Source organism: Pelmatolapia mariae, linkage group LG14, assembly GCF_036321145.2.
Source record: "Pelmatolapia mariae isolate MD_Pm_ZW linkage group LG14, Pm_UMD_F_2, whole genome shotgun sequence".
Lineage (NCBI taxonomy): Eukaryota > Metazoa > Chordata > Actinopteri > Cichliformes > Cichlidae > Pelmatolapia > Pelmatolapia mariae.
Genome location: NC_086239.1, coordinates 29,156,583 through 29,174,583, shown reverse-complemented (window position 1 = coordinate 29,174,583; position 18,001 = coordinate 29,156,583). Strand labels below are relative to the sequence as shown.

The 18,001-nt window shown below is 38.1% G+C and overlaps 1 protein-coding gene across 1 annotated transcript; it reads left to right on the top strand.

The window, feature by feature from the left end:
* The first annotated feature begins 396 nt into the window (after window positions 1-396).
* On the top strand, window positions 397-17,673 carry p4ha3 (prolyl 4-hydroxylase, alpha polypeptide III). Its single transcript, XM_063493656.1, has 13 exons — window positions 397-594; window positions 1,355-1,509; window positions 1,626-1,849; window positions 10,689-10,838; window positions 10,915-10,966; window positions 11,044-11,201; window positions 12,039-12,215; window positions 13,801-13,865; window positions 14,001-14,160; window positions 14,259-14,321; window positions 14,793-14,861; window positions 15,869-15,965; window positions 16,450-17,673. Exons 1-13 carry the CDS (start codon window positions 422-424, stop codon window positions 16,518-16,520), a joined length of 1,614 nt encoding a protein of 537 aa, XP_063349726.1. The 5' UTR covers window positions 397-421; the 3' UTR covers window positions 16,521-17,673.
* Window positions 17,674-18,001: the final 328 nt, after the last annotated feature.

Sequence of the window (18,001 nt, the reverse complement as noted above, 5' to 3'; positions counted from 1 at the left end):
CTGCAGCTTGGTTGTTGCGCAGAGCTTTGTCCTGCAGATGTCGCTGTGATTCCAAACTCGGTTTTTGAACTCTTAGGAGCAGATTATTTCTCTTTGATTTTCACATTTTAGAAAATTGACTTCAAAGTAAAATTAAACAAAATATTGCAAATATATGACATCGCATTATTTGCACAAACTGAACTCATTTAATCAGCATACGTGACAACCCCATAAATCTGATGATATTGGTGAGCGCATGAGCGCAAACTAATTGTTCTGAATGAATCCAGGCTGTACGTATGACATGATGAACAGAGGGCGAAGGCTGATCTCAGATCAGCTGAGAGCCTGCTCCAAATGCTGAAGCATACAGAACTGAGAGGCGCAATTAGAGCTGGTGAATCTGCCGAGGAAGAGAGCGAACAGCTCACTTTCGGAGATGAAGTTTTGTGTTCTTGTTTGCTTTCTCTCGGGCCTCCTGAGTGTCGTTAGAGGGGAAATGTATACATCGCTGCTGAACGTAAAGCAGGCGGTCAGTGTTGAACGGAAGCTAATCGATTACCTCAGAACTTACATTGAGCAAGAGTTGGAGAGACTGGAAGACATCAAACGGTGAGTAATGGTGAAACACTGGAAACAGATTTGATTGTAAAGGATTTAAAAGATGTGCATCTTAGAAAATATCACACTTACTCTGATTTTGAGGTAATACAGAATTAAAAGAAACCCCCATAGGTATTGTTATCTCGGTTTGTTCGAGTTTTCCAGAGGTGGTCATAACCCGGTAGACACTGCACACACACATAGTAAATAGTAATAGAAAAAGCGTTGCAGATGTGAGGTTTGATAGTGAGATGATCATATAATGAATTGCATAAACCTTATATGTATGTCATTAAAAAATGCAGAAAAATAGACTAGGTTTTCGTGGCTTTATTTCACAATGTTGGATGCAGGATCGCTGTTACAAAACTAAGTCACTTCCCGCTAATTTATACAAATAACTCAATAGTTTTTTTTGTAGAATTGCTTCTAATTTTGCAAAGGAATCTTTTGATCATGAGAAATCAAACATTGGCTTGATTGTGATGGATTTTTGCAGTGTTTGAGCTGGAATAAGCTCAATATTTATGGTATTTATATGAGATACGGGTTTCCTTAAATCAATCTAATATTCTAAATCATACTTTGCCCATAGAGGACTTCTGCAGATGTAAATTTAATACTTTATACACAGGATTTTTATCTTTTTTCCTTTTGTTCCTTTCTTCTGGTGAAAATAATGTTTTGTGCATAAAAATGGCATTTTTATTATTGAGTTTTATTGTTTCAGTCTGAAGACCCTGTTTAATAATTCTGTATCTTCACACAGTTTTTATGCCAAAGTATCCGACCTGCACACAGAACTTTACAAAGGCCCAGCGGTCACAATGGCCAACCCTCTGGTGGCTTTTACTTTGATCAAACGTCTTCATTCAGAGTGGCTGAATGTCGTCTACAGCAATGAAGCCCTCGAGAACCTACAAGGTTGCCCCACTGCCTTCTTCAAAGACTCATCTGGTGGTGATATCTAAGCATCCACCCCCCTCTGCTGTCATCACCAAACCCCTCACCATTCACCTTTTTGCCCCTCTGCTGTCCAGCCCTCAGGTCCAGTTACGAGGAGGAAGAGGCCGATCTGCCCAATCTGGAAGACCTCCAAGGGGCTGCTAAGGGGCTAATGAGGCTGCAGGATGTGTATGCTCTGCAAGTTTCCAGCCTTGTAAGGGGTCGTTTCCAGAGAGTCACTAATGGCGAGTCTGTGGATGTCTACATGCCTGCAGTATCTGTCCAACTCTCTGGTGATGACTGCTTTCTGGTTGGGAAGGTACTGAAAACATAATGTACTTTAGAAAAAACACAATCCTGCATGTAAAAGAACAGAAATATTCAGAAAATTTAAGTAACAAAAATAATGGTGCTGTTTTACTATGTAGCTTTTTTTTACGTTTGGCTCCCTGAAAGGGGTTGGTCATGTGATGGCCGATGCCACGTAAGTTCTCCTCCTATGCTAATGTCTTGGGAAAGAAAGTCTTCTACTGCTACACAAATACGTGTTCACAATTTTGTCTTATTTGTCTAAGTTTTACACTTTAGATCAAAAAGTAATCTTTACCAAATTGCCTGAAAGGCAAACCATTCATCAGTGAATCTAATAACAACCTAAGCCTACATAAAAGATGGATAAAGCCACAATGACATCATTCAAAGGTTGGCGGGCTGATGTTTAAAGCTTTGAGTCTGCACTGTAAAATATAACTTGTTGTTTCAACTTAAAAATATGAGGTAAAGGGCTGCCTTAAAATTTTAAGTTAAGTCAAGAAATAGAGTTTGTTCTTATAACACAACCAATTGTTATCTTAATGAAAAATCACATGTTGTCTAAACTTTCATCTTAGTTTAGTTGACTGAGATTTATTAGTCAGTTCAACTCCTTTAATTGTCATCTTTACTTGGGAAAACCCTTTCAGCTAAATTAAAATAATCTATTGTTTAAACTCTTGTCCTAGTTCAGTTGACTTGGGTTTTTTAGTTAATTCAAATACTTTAGTAGTTCTTTTAACTTAGGAATCTATTTTAGCTTAACTAACATAATCTGTTAGCTAAGTTGATTTAAGTTTATTAATTAACTGAGCTCCTTAAGGTAGCTGAGTGAACTTGTAAATCAGTTTCATTTTAATTATCAGAGTTGATTGACTGGATGTAAAGAAAAATGTGTATTAAACATCTTAAGTTTTGTTTTGTTTTTTTTGGCTTTCTAACATCCATTTCAGCAAAACTACCTGTTAGGTTTATCTTAGATCTCAGGTTTAAATATCTACATTCCTTTAAATTAATTTTCTGTTGTTTACAGAAAAAAAATAAAACCCCACAGATTCCATTAAAGTCTATCTGATCATTTCATACAGAAAGTTTGTTTTAAGAACATGACAAGACAATTACTCATGAGCACCCAACATTCACCATTTATTGTGCCATCTTAGTCATCTGAGAAACAGAAAAATCAGTGACGTAGCTCATCAGGCTCACAATCCATCAAAACTCAAAGGCTGCTCCCTGTGAAACAATAATTTTGAACTTGGTCTTGAGCCCAGTTTGGGTGAAGATGAAATTCTGACCAATACTCTAGGAGCAGTAGTGATTCTTGTGAAGTAACAACATAAAGTCTGCATTAATGTAATGTATCAACGGGACACTTGCTATTTTAGAAAAGTTATTCTTTACATTTACAAAATTTTTAAACTTCATTGTGCTCAGTCACACCTGTTAGCATAAAACTTGAAATATTAAAATAGTACAAAACCTTTGATAAGTGACAGTAAAGATCAGTTTATAATAACTAAGACATCAAACTCTTGTATTTGTCTTCGTTTACAATTGCAACAAATTCCACAGAACCAATATCTCTGAAAATGACTGCATGCTTCTGAAACATTTGATAATATGGATATTTCAGAAACATTAGTTTGAGTCTGCTCAATTGCAAAACAAAGGAAAAACTACTGACTTGCATGAGATAAGCATCTGCAAAGTCCAGCATTATATTGTTGTTTACATAAGTTTCTTAAACCATGAACAAATGAGTAATTGTCTAATCTGGAATGTAAAGTGTAGTCATTTAGTGACATACAAAAGTGAGAATGAGAACTTGCAAGAATAAAAAAACAAACAGTAAAATAAAAACTGTCCTTAACACTAAGGATCATACAATTACAGTTCTGCATGGCTTTCTGCAAGAGTCTGTTTCTTAGACCATGCACTAGTGAGATGCACTGCCTTCCACCAATGTTCATTAGGATGTTCTGAATGACTTCAAAGATGTCCTTAAGTTCCTTTGGATAGTGTATGTTGAGGGCAAAAAGAAGGCCCATCAGCATGGAAATGGCACTTGAGACATCCCTCAGATTAGACAGGATTACTGCTGCCTCAAGGACAACCAACACATCGATGATGTCTTCTTCTTTCACCATCGCAATGCCAACTTTCATCCTCTTAGAAAACGTGTCTTCAATACCTGTCGGCTATAAAAGGGTTCAAAGACAAAAAAAAAAAAAAAATTACACAATTACAATTACACAATATCCCGTGTGCTTAACAATTCATGTCTTTCCAAAGAAGAGCCATACTGATGCTTTGGATGATGGTGATTGGCTTTGGGTAACACTTATTAGTTGTTAAAGTTTTTTCAGAATGAGATATGCACCCCCATGTTACAAATCCATTTCTTGCTTTAAACAAAGACCATGTTCATAAATAACTGAGCATGTCTTCAATTGCAGAATTCAAACAAAATTTTCAATTTAAATGGTAAATGGCCTGTATTTGTATAGTGCTTTACTAGTCCCCTAAGGACTCCAAAGTGCTTTACACATTCAGTCATTCACACACATGGGTGGATGACTGAATCGTGACTCAAGAGTTGACAGTTCGTCTTATAATTGGAAGGTTGCCGGTTCGAGCCCTGGCTCCGACAGTTTCAGTCGTTGTGTCCTTGGGCAAGACACTTCACCTGTTGCCTACTGGTGGTGGTCAGAGGGCCCGGTGGTGCCAGTGTCCGGCAGCCTCGCCTCTGTCAGTGCGCCCCAGGGCGGCTGTGGCTACAATGTAGCTTGCCATCACCAGTGTGTGAATTTAAATCTACTTATGCTAAATATTGGCTGTGCTCTAAACCAAATCTGGCTGAGAATACATGAAATGTGCAAACTGCAGCTACACTACAGGATCAGATTGTGGCTCCATAGACACTGCTTCTTTAATCAGTTTATTGATTAAAGTTTATTTTTCCCCCTATATTAACAGCATGAAAAAAGAGCATATAGACATGGCTGAACAGGTTGCATAATTGGCACTGAATATCAACATCCACCTTTACCCAGCTGCCCAATGACTCTCGGCCAGTAACCTTTAATTGCTTACCCAGTCTACACAGTCTCTTTTCCAGGGTCCAGGACATTTCACCAAAGTATTGCCCCCCACAGCTGTAGCAGCCACTGCAGCCCCTTAAATATCCTAATATCTCTGCCATTACAATATACAATGTGAGAAATCAAACGTAAAGCTGAAGTGAACAGTACAGCAGCGAAATGTCAAAGACCCTGGTGAAGACATGAATAAACACAAGACACTAATAATATCAATGCTAGCTTGCCAGTTAGTTTCTCTGAAACCCAGACCAAATCCAGTGTCAAAGATCTTGTAATAATACATTTGGTGAGGAAAAAGTACACATGTACTTTTTAATTTAAAATCCACTGTGGTGCTGTCATTATTAAATTTACTAAAAGAAACAATGCTAACCTTCACAGTCTTGAAAGTGTGTGAGGGATCTTCCTTTAGAAAATGAGGTCCTCTGTCCTCTTCCTTTGTGTAGGGCTCTGGTCAAAGAAGTCAAAAAGAAAACAAAAACACGTTTTAAACAGTGTTTATGAAGCATGTAGACAGCTCCAAATTCACAGCTTTTTGATGCATAATTCCATCAATATATGATTATCATTGGAGATTTTGAATCAGGCTTATCAGGACATTCAAGTAGAATATGATATCCAACCTACCACCAATATACATAGATTCTGTAAAAGTTACCACACTAAATGTCCAGTTGTGAAATATGATGACAGACTTTACTTATCAGCTTTCTTTCAATGAGTTCATCAGTTGAACTGGATAACCTAAAACTTAAACAAAGGATTAGATTTCGCAGTTGAACACTTACATCATCTCCGAAGCATCTTATGAGCCTATTTAGCCTTTCTATGCCGCTCTTGATTTTGTACAGCTCCACGAACCTCTCCATAATGGTCAAGCACAGCAAAAAGGAACCCTTTCAGGTCAACAGATGTAAGACGGGCAAATTCTGCTTCAACCTGAGCAATAGAAGAAGAGGGGTGGAGAGTACAGGCAGAATTAAAAAAAGATTCTTTGAGACCCAAATTTAAGCAAACAGTCATCTGAGGCCCATTAGAGAAAACACAAACACACAAAAGCAAACAAACAAAAAGATGCACTTTACCTGCCGTTCAGCAAACAAGGAAGTTCAGAGAACAATAAGCTCTGTCTTGAAATCTTTTAAAGTAGAATGATTGTGAAAATGACTTATGTGATGTAAAACTTTAGTAAACGTGCGATTAAAAGAACACTGAGTAAAAGGACAAGTAACAATTTCCTTATTCCTCAGATGTTTACCTTGATGAGCAATACTGTTTTAGTCCAACTGCCTCATTAAAGTTACACAACAGGCTTTTTACATTAAAGCCAGCAAGTCCATTACATACTCCCTTTTTAGATCTGAAATACTGTGCAGATTCTGTGTATATGTAGTGGACAGCAATTTACCCCAAAGAGCGCAAAGTTTGCAAGTCCACCTCATTTAAATGACAAAGTCAAATGTGATCATCTAGACCTGTGAAAATAAATTAATGACAAACTTGCAGTTATGGATGTTATTACAACCACAAGAACCTAAACAGTCTGCTCCATTGCTTTTGTTAATGAATCATTTGTTGGTAGCACGTCTGAATATTTAGTTTATGCCACCTGCATGTGATCATCAATAGTGCCATATTACTTCTTAAGAAGTACCCTGACACTACAATCTTTATATCATTTGTTCTACAGAGCTATTAAATTACAATATAATCTGAGGTGTTTCCAGTATGACAAAATGCACAAATTGTAACTTACCATTTGACTCCACTGACAAAAATAAATCCCCAGCATCAAGTTTGGCTTCACAGACCTAAAATAAGTAAAATAAAAATATATGTTATAATTATATTGTTTTCGCCATTTATTCATGTTTGCTAATTTTCTGACATATAAACAATGTTAGTTTTGTTACAATACAGAGAATGCAGTTTAATTAAAAGGTAAATTATGCAAAAAAAAAAAAAACTTCTGCAGTATACCATGCCAAAAATCAGTGTCTCTGATGCCAATTATTTTATCACTACAGCTCGTTTAGTATGGAAACTCACACAATCTAGTCATACTGATCACAAGAGTTCAAAAATAAGTCAAAATAGTGAGCTGTTGTTAAGCATAAAGCATTTCAGGGTAACAAATAACTGCACAATATAATTAAAGCAAAAAATAAGCACACTGGAGGACTATCTGATAAAAACTAATATAATGCTGGTTTGTAGACCATATTTTGTCTCAGTCCTCAGTGCACTCTTGCAGCTTAGCATGCAGCAGTTAATAACACCTTAAGTGATTACATAGGGATAAACAGATGACAACAAGCATCCGAGTCCTGCCAAAAAGTTCTTTTTGAACCCAGCCAGTTATTGGAAATATTGCCAAAATGAACTTCCACCAAAATACAACAGCCTGTGAACTTGAAAGAAATTTACAAGTACAGAGACAATATGAAATAAGCTTTATTAATTAGCTGAGTTAGCTTGCTAATATCGCAACAGGGTGAGTGCACAACCTTAAAGCTAGCGGCACAATACTTGTGATTTGCTCAGCGCCACATTAAACCCATAAAAAAGGCCATGTGTCAGTTTATTAGGTCAAGTTTGGTCATGACACACAAGCTGGACCTTGTCGGCTAAAGTTACATTAGCTAAAGCAAACATTTCGGTAAAAGAGAAAAACACACGTCATGCCATAAATTCAAAACATGTTCCAACTTTTGTAGCTCTCTTTCCTTATAGTTATAACCAATGTTACTCACCTTGAAAGCATATTCCAAAGAAGACGATTAGAAAACGTCCAAGTAAAGTGAGCATGTCGTTAACCGCCAATTCCCCATGATGCACCTCGGTAGCAGTCACGTGAGGCAGTTTTGAATCCTGCTGTGCTCAACTTACCCGCATTGTCAAGTTCACATAAGTTTCTGATTTAGCTGGACATGAGTTTTCAAGTTAGCTTTTTTTGGTGTAATTGGGACGTTTTTAACTTGTAATTCTATGTTATAACAACAACTTCAGTCATCTATCGTCAAACTGATATAGAATAATATGTTGAAATAACAAACAGCTAGAATTACATTTTACAGTGTGGCATTTTGACCATCTCCATATTGTTTTTGTTTGTTTTTTTGAGCCAGAAGTGAACAAATGACTTTGAAGTTAAATTATCTGTGGACTGTAAAGGGGCATTGCACTTAACTTTCAGTTAGTGCAAACACTGAGAAAACCATAAAAGTGGTGCACAAACCTCTTGGCAGGCTGTTAGTGCAATTAACCACAGAGCAGGCCACATTATTTGTCAGATTACTGCAGTAAAATCCTCCAAAATCAATACCAGAAACAAAGTTGAGAGAGAAGGTTCAGTGACTTGATTTAGTAGAGATGACATCTAAACAGGCATCTGTTAGCTTCAGCTGTATGTGTTGGCTGCACCACCCGTCACTTGAAGCAGCTATATTTCCTTATAACGTTAAAAAGCTCTAGTGTAATTTAAATGGATAATCATATGAAATAAAAGATACAAAAAGCTGAAAGGCAACTAGAAACTTTTATTGCAGGGTCACAAAAAAGAAAAGCTGGGAACCATGCTTTAATCTTTAACAATGCAGGATTATTGTTAAATTATAGCTGTGAAATAAATGTGTTCAAATAAAATGTGACGAAGCATAAAATGAAAGCAGTGTAGAGTACTCCAGTATTTGTGCCAACTCTGTATTTCTTAAAAGCACAACAAAGGAAGTGTGGTGCAAGTACACATCTGTCTTCTTTCTGGAACAGCTGTCAGAGTAACATAAGGTAGGAGGACTCACTGAAGGAAATTAACATATTTGGAAGTTGGTGTCCTGAAAAGTTTTCCCACTGGTTAACATCCCATTCCAGAGGGCTGCAGTTTTATCCCAGACTTGTTAATAGTTCTGTTGTGGGAACCTAGACTAGAAAACTGGGATTCTTTCCATTGCGTGCCTGGGAATTCTTTTCATGCGCAGATGAATATAATAATCTATAGAAGGGGAAAAAAGGAGATTTTCCCCACAATAAATTCCACTGTTTTCATGCAGTGGTGATGTGTAAGGGTAGGGCACTGTGTGGGAGAGACATACTCTTGTATGGAAAAGACATTAAGTCATGCTGCAGAAGCTTGTCTTCACTTGTACCAGGGCTGAAATTATGTGAGGCGGTCGGTCAGCAGAGATGCTTAGTTTTAGGGGTTTCTCTATAAGAGAGCTAACTGCATGTGCTTTCATGTAGTTTTTAAACTGACCTTCAAAACCAGCAACACTTTTAACACAAGTTTGAGTGTCTCAGTTTTAGTGGGGAGAGGTTTAGGGCCCTTTAAGGTAATTGCCAGCTGACGCTTCCCTCAGGCTCATTACCTCATCAGCTGAGTATTTTTACACATTTATTGCTCTTTAGGTTATTTCTGTTAAGACCAGCTCATCTTAAATTAAAGAGTGAAATGTGGGTGTAAACCTGTGGTGGATTAACTCAGCATGTGTGATTAGTTGGTGGGCTTCTGTGTGTGTTTGTGGGGGTTAAATAGCACACATGGAGCTGTGGTTGTGGATGTAATCTGTGACGGGAGAAGACTCTTACAACCCACTTTCAGTGTGGGTGCTGTCAGCCCTTTAGTCAGCACCTACTTCATCAAGTCAGGTCAACTGCTAAACTGCTTTGAACCTAAGCAAAGGAGACCTTTAGTGTTTGTGACTTTCAAAATCTAAAAATGCTGTAGTCCAGTTTTATATTTCCATATCATACATGAAAATGTGATACAGGGACACACTCTGTGGAAGACATGCCTACATGTAATGCAAATCTACCGCCCATATTCGGTTACAGAAATGTCCAGATTATTTTTTTATCTACTTGCTTCAGGCACTGATGAGAATCAGGCTGCAGAGGTCTGTTAGGTTTACTTTATTAACTCTGCAACCTAGATTTTTTCCCCATTCATATCTTTATCAGGTTTTGCAGAGCTTCTCTAAAATCATGAGACCCAAGGGAAAGAGAAATTCAAAAGACAAAGTCAGTTTTTGAAAGAACAAAGAAGGAATTCATTTATTTTAGTTAGGTGTGTTTATCAGAGATTTGATTCCAGGTGTCAGTGTGCTGCGAAAGGTTTCTGAAACTGGGCCTTGATGGCAGCTGTAGAACATAAGCTGCTACATGATACACGCAGGATAAAAGGGGGGACTAAACAAAAACTGAAAGTGGAAGAGCACAAGGAATAAACACAGGTGGGTGAACAGATGGGCCGACAATAGGTTGAAGGTGAGGGAGAGACAAGAAAAGCAAAAATAGCCATAAAGGTGTGGAACAAGAACAGAGGAAAGCAATTAACAAGAAGCACATATAGAAGTACTGAGGAGGCACAAGGCATCACAGGACACACAGAAGAGTAAACCCTAAGAAAAAGGATGAAGGTGATATGCAAAAAAATGAAACAAGATCCTAACCCAGTAAATCCAAAAGAAATGAATTCAAGTCAAGCTGAAATGGCTAAAATGGCTCAGCCAACCACAAACATATGTCAACTGACTATCATGACATGAGAAACTGTCTGACTCTGGCTGCTGACTCTGACTCTGGCTGGTCTTACAGTTGTTAGTGTGATCCTTACTGAAATCATCCCTGCAACCACAAAACCTCACAAATTCTGGCCGACATGGATGCAATATTCAGCTCTTCAGTTCTAGACAGACTCTGTTTAAATTGTGAAGTACTTGTTTTTTTTGGTGTTATTGCACCCAGGTGGCCTATGAACAAGAAGACTATTATCACTCAGTGCAGTGGTTGGAGGAGTCTGTGCGCCTTTTCAGGGGAGCAGGAGAGGAGTGGAGCCCTGAAAATGAAGGCACTTTGGAGGATGCTTTGGATCACCTTGCCTTTTCACACTTTAAAGTAAGTAAACAGACAGACTGAGGAAATTTGCATGATTGATGATTTAGATTTCTCTGAATTCCTTTTATTGTCTCAGACAGGAAACGTCTCCTACGCTCTGAGTCTATCTCAGGAGTTACTGCATCACAGTAAGGCTCTTAAAACCTTTTTTCTCAGTGAACTGTGTCATCCCTCTCTCAGACTGTTTACACATTTTCTTTCTCAGATCCAATGAATGGAAGAGTTTTGCAGAATGTTAAGAAATACGAGAAGCTCCTGGTTGCTGCTGGTCCACCCAGAGGCACTGGGTTGACGAGACCCTCCTCCAGTTATTTAAGGACCAGGGACACTTATGAGAGACTCTGCCGAACTCGAGGCTCTCAGGTATTGCAATAATGAGGAGCAGATCAGGACAGGAACACATCAAGCTTTTCAAATGCATATACAGTAATGTAGCATTGAGTTACAGGGTTTTATGTCACTGGATGTTCAGTGTTTCAGGATACACTTTATTTAAGAGGATGTTTTGTTTTTTTGTTTTTTTCATTTTTACATTGACTACAATTTAAATATTTACATCAGTGTATGTAGATGTCATGTGAGATAAAAGTTGAGGCAATTTTGGAGAGCCTTTTTTTAATTTTTCACATTGGTATACCAATAAAAATAATATTTTTTTCACCTTTTTTCACCTGAAACATGCCTGTCACACTCATAAAATAATTTCATCAAAAGTAAGTACGTATTTATTTATATAGCCTCTTTCAAGTTAAAAGCACAAGCACAAACTTCACATCAAATAAAAACAACAAAAATGGAAATTGACACTCAGATACTGCTGACAAAAAAACAAAACACCACCAGTACTAACAGAGGAAAATCTCAGTGATTTGATTTGATTTTATCCTCTGAGGATCCTTAAGCTCTGTCCAAAAACACATGAATCCATCAAATTAGTTTACAAATGTAAGTCTTGACCAAAGTGCCGATCTGAAGCCATAAAGCCTCGCTCCTAACATACTCTAACAACTTCATTTAATTTCTACATTTTTAGGTTTGTAAAATGTTTTCTTGGCTTTAAAAAGCACCACAAAAACTCTAAATGTCATCTTTGTTTTTAAGCTTTTATGTGGTGACAAGATCCATTATATGAGTAACTGTAGATGGATATCCATGTTTTGATCTTGTTAATAGACTTCATATGGTCGTTGCTTCTTACAGCGCAGGCATTTTGCAAATCCCCACCTCTTCTGTGACTACTTCACCAACAACAATCCTGCACTGATACTGATGCCTGCAAAACGGGAGGTGGTGAGCCTGCAGCCATATGTGGTCCTCTACCATGACTTTGTCACTGACACAGAGGCTGAAGACATCAAGAGCCTCGCCCAGCCAGGAGTGAGTGCTCATCGCATGTGGTCAAACAACCCATGCGTCTTCAATACGTTAGATTTTTGGGAATTAAAAAAAAAAATCAGTGTCTTAACGTCTTGTGTTTTAGTTGATTCCGTCAGATTGTTGAATGGTTTTGTAATCCAAACTTTTGGAGAATTTTGTCAACAAAGGGAGGGGGTTTCCCACATGGGACTCACAAAACGTGAATCTGCAAAATGTTAACTGAGCAACAAGAAGTCAAATCAACAAAAGCACTAAATGAACACTTTTTTCCTTTGCAAAGTCACATTAAGGTGTGGGACTGCCAAACTGAAGCATGTAATAGATTTTCTAATAGACCAAATCAATATATATGTACATGTGTGTGTCACTAACAAACATTATCATTTGACAAGTTTTTTCTTTAACGAAACACATCTTTCGGACTTTGGAGCTTTTATTTATAACAGATAAAGATTCAGAGTAAACTTTTAAGTCATGTTTCTTGATGGTGAAAAACATCAAATGCTGAATTGTTACAAACAGTTAATACATTTAGTTTTTCAAATTTGGTACACCTAATTAATGCATGAGTAGAGGGAATCTAATATTTTAATATAGATTTATATAAAATGCTGTGAATAGAAATGTAGGTCATAATGAGTACTATTAATTTTAGTGCTTTTTGCTGATCATACTTTAACTTTGCAAAGACGAGCCTTGAATCTAGACCGTGTGTAGGTGTGTTACAAAAGGCCTCTGACTGCTGGGGTCTAAGCCAGACTCTTCCTACTGGGAAGATTCTAGAGGGATCATATAGCAGAAGAGTTGGCGTGCTTCCAAACGTTTAGCAAAGCTTAAGGAAAAGAGGAATACATTACTACAAAAACTTGGCTGAATTCCTCAAACTGGCCAAATAAACCAACAGAGCTGGGGCTGATAAATGTTCAGTCCACGATAGCTGAGTCTTAATATCCGTTGAGTAATGACAAACTTTATTGCAGTGGATCGTCCTGAGAGCTCTTCAGTCTTCTGATGCAGTGACTTCAGGAAATATTTGGTGGGATAGCACATTTGCTGCCCCTATAGTTTCTGTGAGGTTTTGGCATTGTTCAGTGGGTTTTCCATCTCTTGCTCAGATGGAAACCCCTGTACTTATTTCATCATTATGTCAGCTTTTGGGCTGATTGAAAACAGGCCCCTGGTATGGTCTGAGTTTGGAGCAGAGAGTGGGATTGGAGCATGGTTTCCAGTTTGCTGTTGCTAGATCCCAGAATACAGGCCTGTTAACAAACAGTTTTATAGGTTTTCTTGGTGATTAATTGTTTGGACTGTATACATTGAGTTGAATATTTCACTACTGATTCTCAGCATGGAAATGTTTGTGTATACCTGTTGGAAAATTGGAAAACAATCATGAAAACCGGAGAAGCTCTGTGGTTTACACAAATATATTTGCGGTGTTTTTTTCTCAGGTTGTGCTTCACTTTTCTCCGAAGCCCTAAAGAAAAAAGGAAGGATTAATGGAAACCCATCCTTAGATGCATTAAAGTTTGGCTGCTGTAACATTCACAAAATTAAGATGCTTTTTTCTGTCTTTGCTAACAAGCTGAGAAGGTCTGTAGTGGCAGCTGGAGAGAAACAAGCAACAGCAGACTATCGGATCAGTAAAAGGTACAAACAACACCTCTTGTTACTCTACTACTGCCATAACAATAAAAACATCTGCTGCAGGTTTACTACTACATGCAGCTGGTATTTCTTTTCAGTCACAGTATTATTTTATTAATCAATATCTTTTACTGCTAGTGCATGGCTGAAGGGCTCAGCACAGTCTATTGTTGGGAAGTTGGACCAGAGGATCTCACTGCTCACAGGTCTGAATGTGAAGCATCCATACGGCGAGTACCTCCAAGTGGTGAATTATGGGATTGGTGGCCATTATGAACCTCATTTTGACCATGCTACTGTAAGTTTTTTGCATTAGTTGATTAGCGTTTATTTACGTGGTGATCGTGGATATTTTAATTGCCTTTATAATATCTGTTTGCATTTCTGTAAAAACAGTCACCTTCAAGCCCCGTGTTCAAGTTGAAAACTGGGAATCGGGTGGCTACATTTATGATATATGTGAGTACAGTCGAACCATCTATTGACCCTATTTGACCCCGTAGCTAAAAGTTCTTTGGCAGTTCTTTTTCAGCTGTCCAAAAGTCTAAATTAAAAATAAACACATTTGGAGAACCTGGCCAACTTGGACAGCAAGCCTGAGAAACTGACAACAGTAACTACATTTACACTTTAGGGATATTCTGCCACGCAACAAACTTGAAACAAACTCTCACAGTCACCTTCTTATCTGTCCTGATGCGGTGGCTTCAGGAAATATTTAGTGGGAGAACACATTTATTTGAACCTTTATTTGTGTTCATGTTACCAATTTGTCCTTCTGCTGAGTGCTTTTGTCCTTACAATAAGAGTAAAACTGGGTGGTGATTGAAAAAGAATGAGTTTTCAAACACTGCAGCAGACAGAGCGGCTTTTCATAACATGAGCACGTAAACACAAGACACAGCTCTGAAGGAATGTCCTTTTCCACAGCTCAGCCCCGTGGAGGCAGGTGGGTCCACAGCGTTCATTTACGCCAACTTCAGCGTTCCTGTTGTGGAGGTAAATACACTGCAAATATCTTAGTATCTGTTATTTTCATTTCATATTTTTCCCTTTTACACATTTAAATACGTTTGGTGTCAAAATACTAAATGTCGGATCACAGAAACAATAGCCTTGAGATGAATTTACTACTTTATTTCACTACTACTTTACTTTGCAAAGTCAGTGGAGGTTTTTTTTTTTATCTTTTGTTTTTTTGTATGTTTTTCTGGTTGATAAATGCAGTGGAAAGTTTAACAGGCCATTCCTGGGGGCTTAACCTTTCACCTTTCTTTTTTATTAGAACTCATTTCCTGTCCAAACTTCAGAAGATAAAGTGACCAAAAAATAAATAAAGTAAGAAAGAGAAGTCATACACATTGGTGACAAATTAAAATAAACACCACCATAAAAAGTAAAATACTAGGCCACAATGCCAGCATATTCAATGCCAAGGTGTTCAGATGCCAACACCTTGGCATTGATTCTTCAACTCTCCGGAAGTCTTTGAAAAAATGCTCTTTGAAAAGAAATTTCCCCCTTTGGTGTTTTAATTATGGCCGTGGGGAGACATGGTCTAACATGGTAGTCCAAATCTACCACAGGTTTTAAATTTGGTTTGCTGCGGTTACTGTGAATGCCAAGCACGATTTAGAGCATTTTTAGACACAATAAACCATTTACTGACCTCTAGGATGTAATATTGTCCTCCTGCAAGTGGCTCTCCCATCACTCAGACTGTATTGACTTGCAGACTTCCTGTTTAAGAGGACAAGTGGACCATGCCAGCAAATTGCCTCTCACGACATAGCAGAATCCAGTGTGCTTTTTTTTTTTTTTTAGCAAAACTGAAATACTTACACAATAAAATACCAACTTTTTAAACTTGTTTACTTACCAAAAAATTAATACTATAGAACTTATTAATGAGTACTTAAAATAACTGATAATTACTGACCATAGTTTAAACCACACTTCCTTTTTTAAGATACTCAAAATGATTTGTTTTGTTTTTCATATCACAGAAAGCTGCTATCTTCTGGTGGAACCTGCACAGAAATGGTGAAGGAGACGACAACACGCTGCATGCTGGCTGCCCCGTACTTATTGGAGACAAATGGGGTAAGACTCAGGCTCATTATGATGTGACAGGGCTGTGAAAAAGTAGCGTAAATATGGAAACTAGCAAATCAGTCACCATCGCTTATCCAGCATTCAGCTCTCCTGATATACTGGTGCACATCTGTACCCCATTAGGCATTTAGAGATGCGGCAGAGAGCAGTTCAGACACTTGGAATCTAAACATCTGCTGATGCCTGGAACCAGACCATCACACGTGTGTTCAGGACTGTTAAGCTGACAGAAAGATATTAATCATTGAAAAACAGCTGCAGAAGTATTTAGTGAAGGTGTTGTTTTTAGCAGCCATATATATCGTCAGATATTAACCTCCAGGCTACACTTTCTAAGTACAATGACTCCGAGTACAAGTTGAAAATATTCAACAGCAAAAAAAAAAATTAAAAATTAAAAAAACTTTAATGATACTGTTTTTTTTCTGTAGAAGATAATTTCACATGATTTGTGTCTATCTTTGTGTTCCAGTGGCAAACAAATGGATCCATGAATATGGTCAAGAGTTCCAACATCGCTGCAGTCTGAATCCTCAAGAGTGAAGGGGTGGAGCCATTGCTGGGCCCCTTTGGAGTGCAAGCCTTTGCAATTGTGAGCCACATTTGCAGGGAGAGAGAAGGAGGCAGCAGGAAAGTTGATGCACAAGCAAGGGCAACGAGAGCCGGGGAAGCTTGCATCTGTGGTTGGAGCCCTAAAGCCCCAGGGATCCTGGAGTGTACAGTGGACACTGCTGCAGTGGACATGGTGGAGGAGGAGGAGGCAGAGGAGGAGTGGGGCATCTGGCAGCCAGCCCCCAAAGGCGAAATGCTCTTTCTGGCCAGTTCCTGCAGATGGATAGAGGCCTTTGCCTTTGCACACTGTGCTGGCTTTAGTACACTGTGCAAGGCTGTTTACCTCCTGCCAGCTTTAATACAGAGATCTTATACAGCCCCATTCCTACACTGGGCCCACTCAGGGATCTGCTTTTACAAATCAATATATGATTATCCAAACTTTATTTTGAAATATAAATAGTAAATTAATAATAAATACTAAGTCAACAGAGATACTCAGTGTCTCAGAAAGAATCAGGTTTCAAGAGGTTAAAATCTGAGTCACCAGAGATTAATGTTGTCAGAGCTCAGGCTCGAAGTTCAGGCTGGTGCCAATGAGTCAAAGGAACTAGAAACTGTGAATGTGCCTGCGCATTCCCAGCTGGCTGAATGATGTGGTCATTGCTGTCTGTGGGAGACTCTTTGAATTTGGTTTGATTTAACTGGATGTCTCATGGAACAAATGAACCAGCAAGAGTAGAGAGTTGAGGTTCAGATTCTGCTCTTCATTAATGTTGGAGCTTGTGTAAACTCACATGACCAATCCTGACTGCATACTATTCAGATATGAGTGTCTAAGTAGGTCATAACCCATCATAAAACAGTGCTGAAATTCACTATATGAGGTAGGAAAAGCAGGATTGGATGTATGTGACATTTTGGAGATGCCCTGCTGCTTGAGTGGCAAGGATCTCTGAATAATACCTTTGCTCACCGCAGTGTACACAGACAGTGCCTCCAAGTATATCAACCAGCCTGTTTCACATTCCTGCATGCACAGTAAAGAGCAGGATTGTTTTCCCAGGGAGATGATGGATAGACAGGCTCTACTGTTCTGAAGCTCTAATAACGCTTTGCTTGTCATGTGTAATTCACAGGAAATGCTCAAAGCAAAAAGATCTTAGAACACAAATTTATTTCATTTAAAGAATAACTAAATACTACTATATTAAAAAACACTGTAGTTACAAGCTGGGTTAGGTATTTAGATTCATTTTATTACCTATAAAAATCATCTAAATCATCTATTTTTTAAATTAATAAAAAGATTATTTTTATTTGGTCAAATCAGAAACATCTCATTAATCAGAATGGTTTAAAGTAATCATTTCTTTCTGTCTGTTTTAAAATTTACTGTTTCTTTTAGAACTGAAGGAGTTTTAATCTGCGCTCTCGATGTACTCATTATCACTGGTTCTCACTGTTTCCAC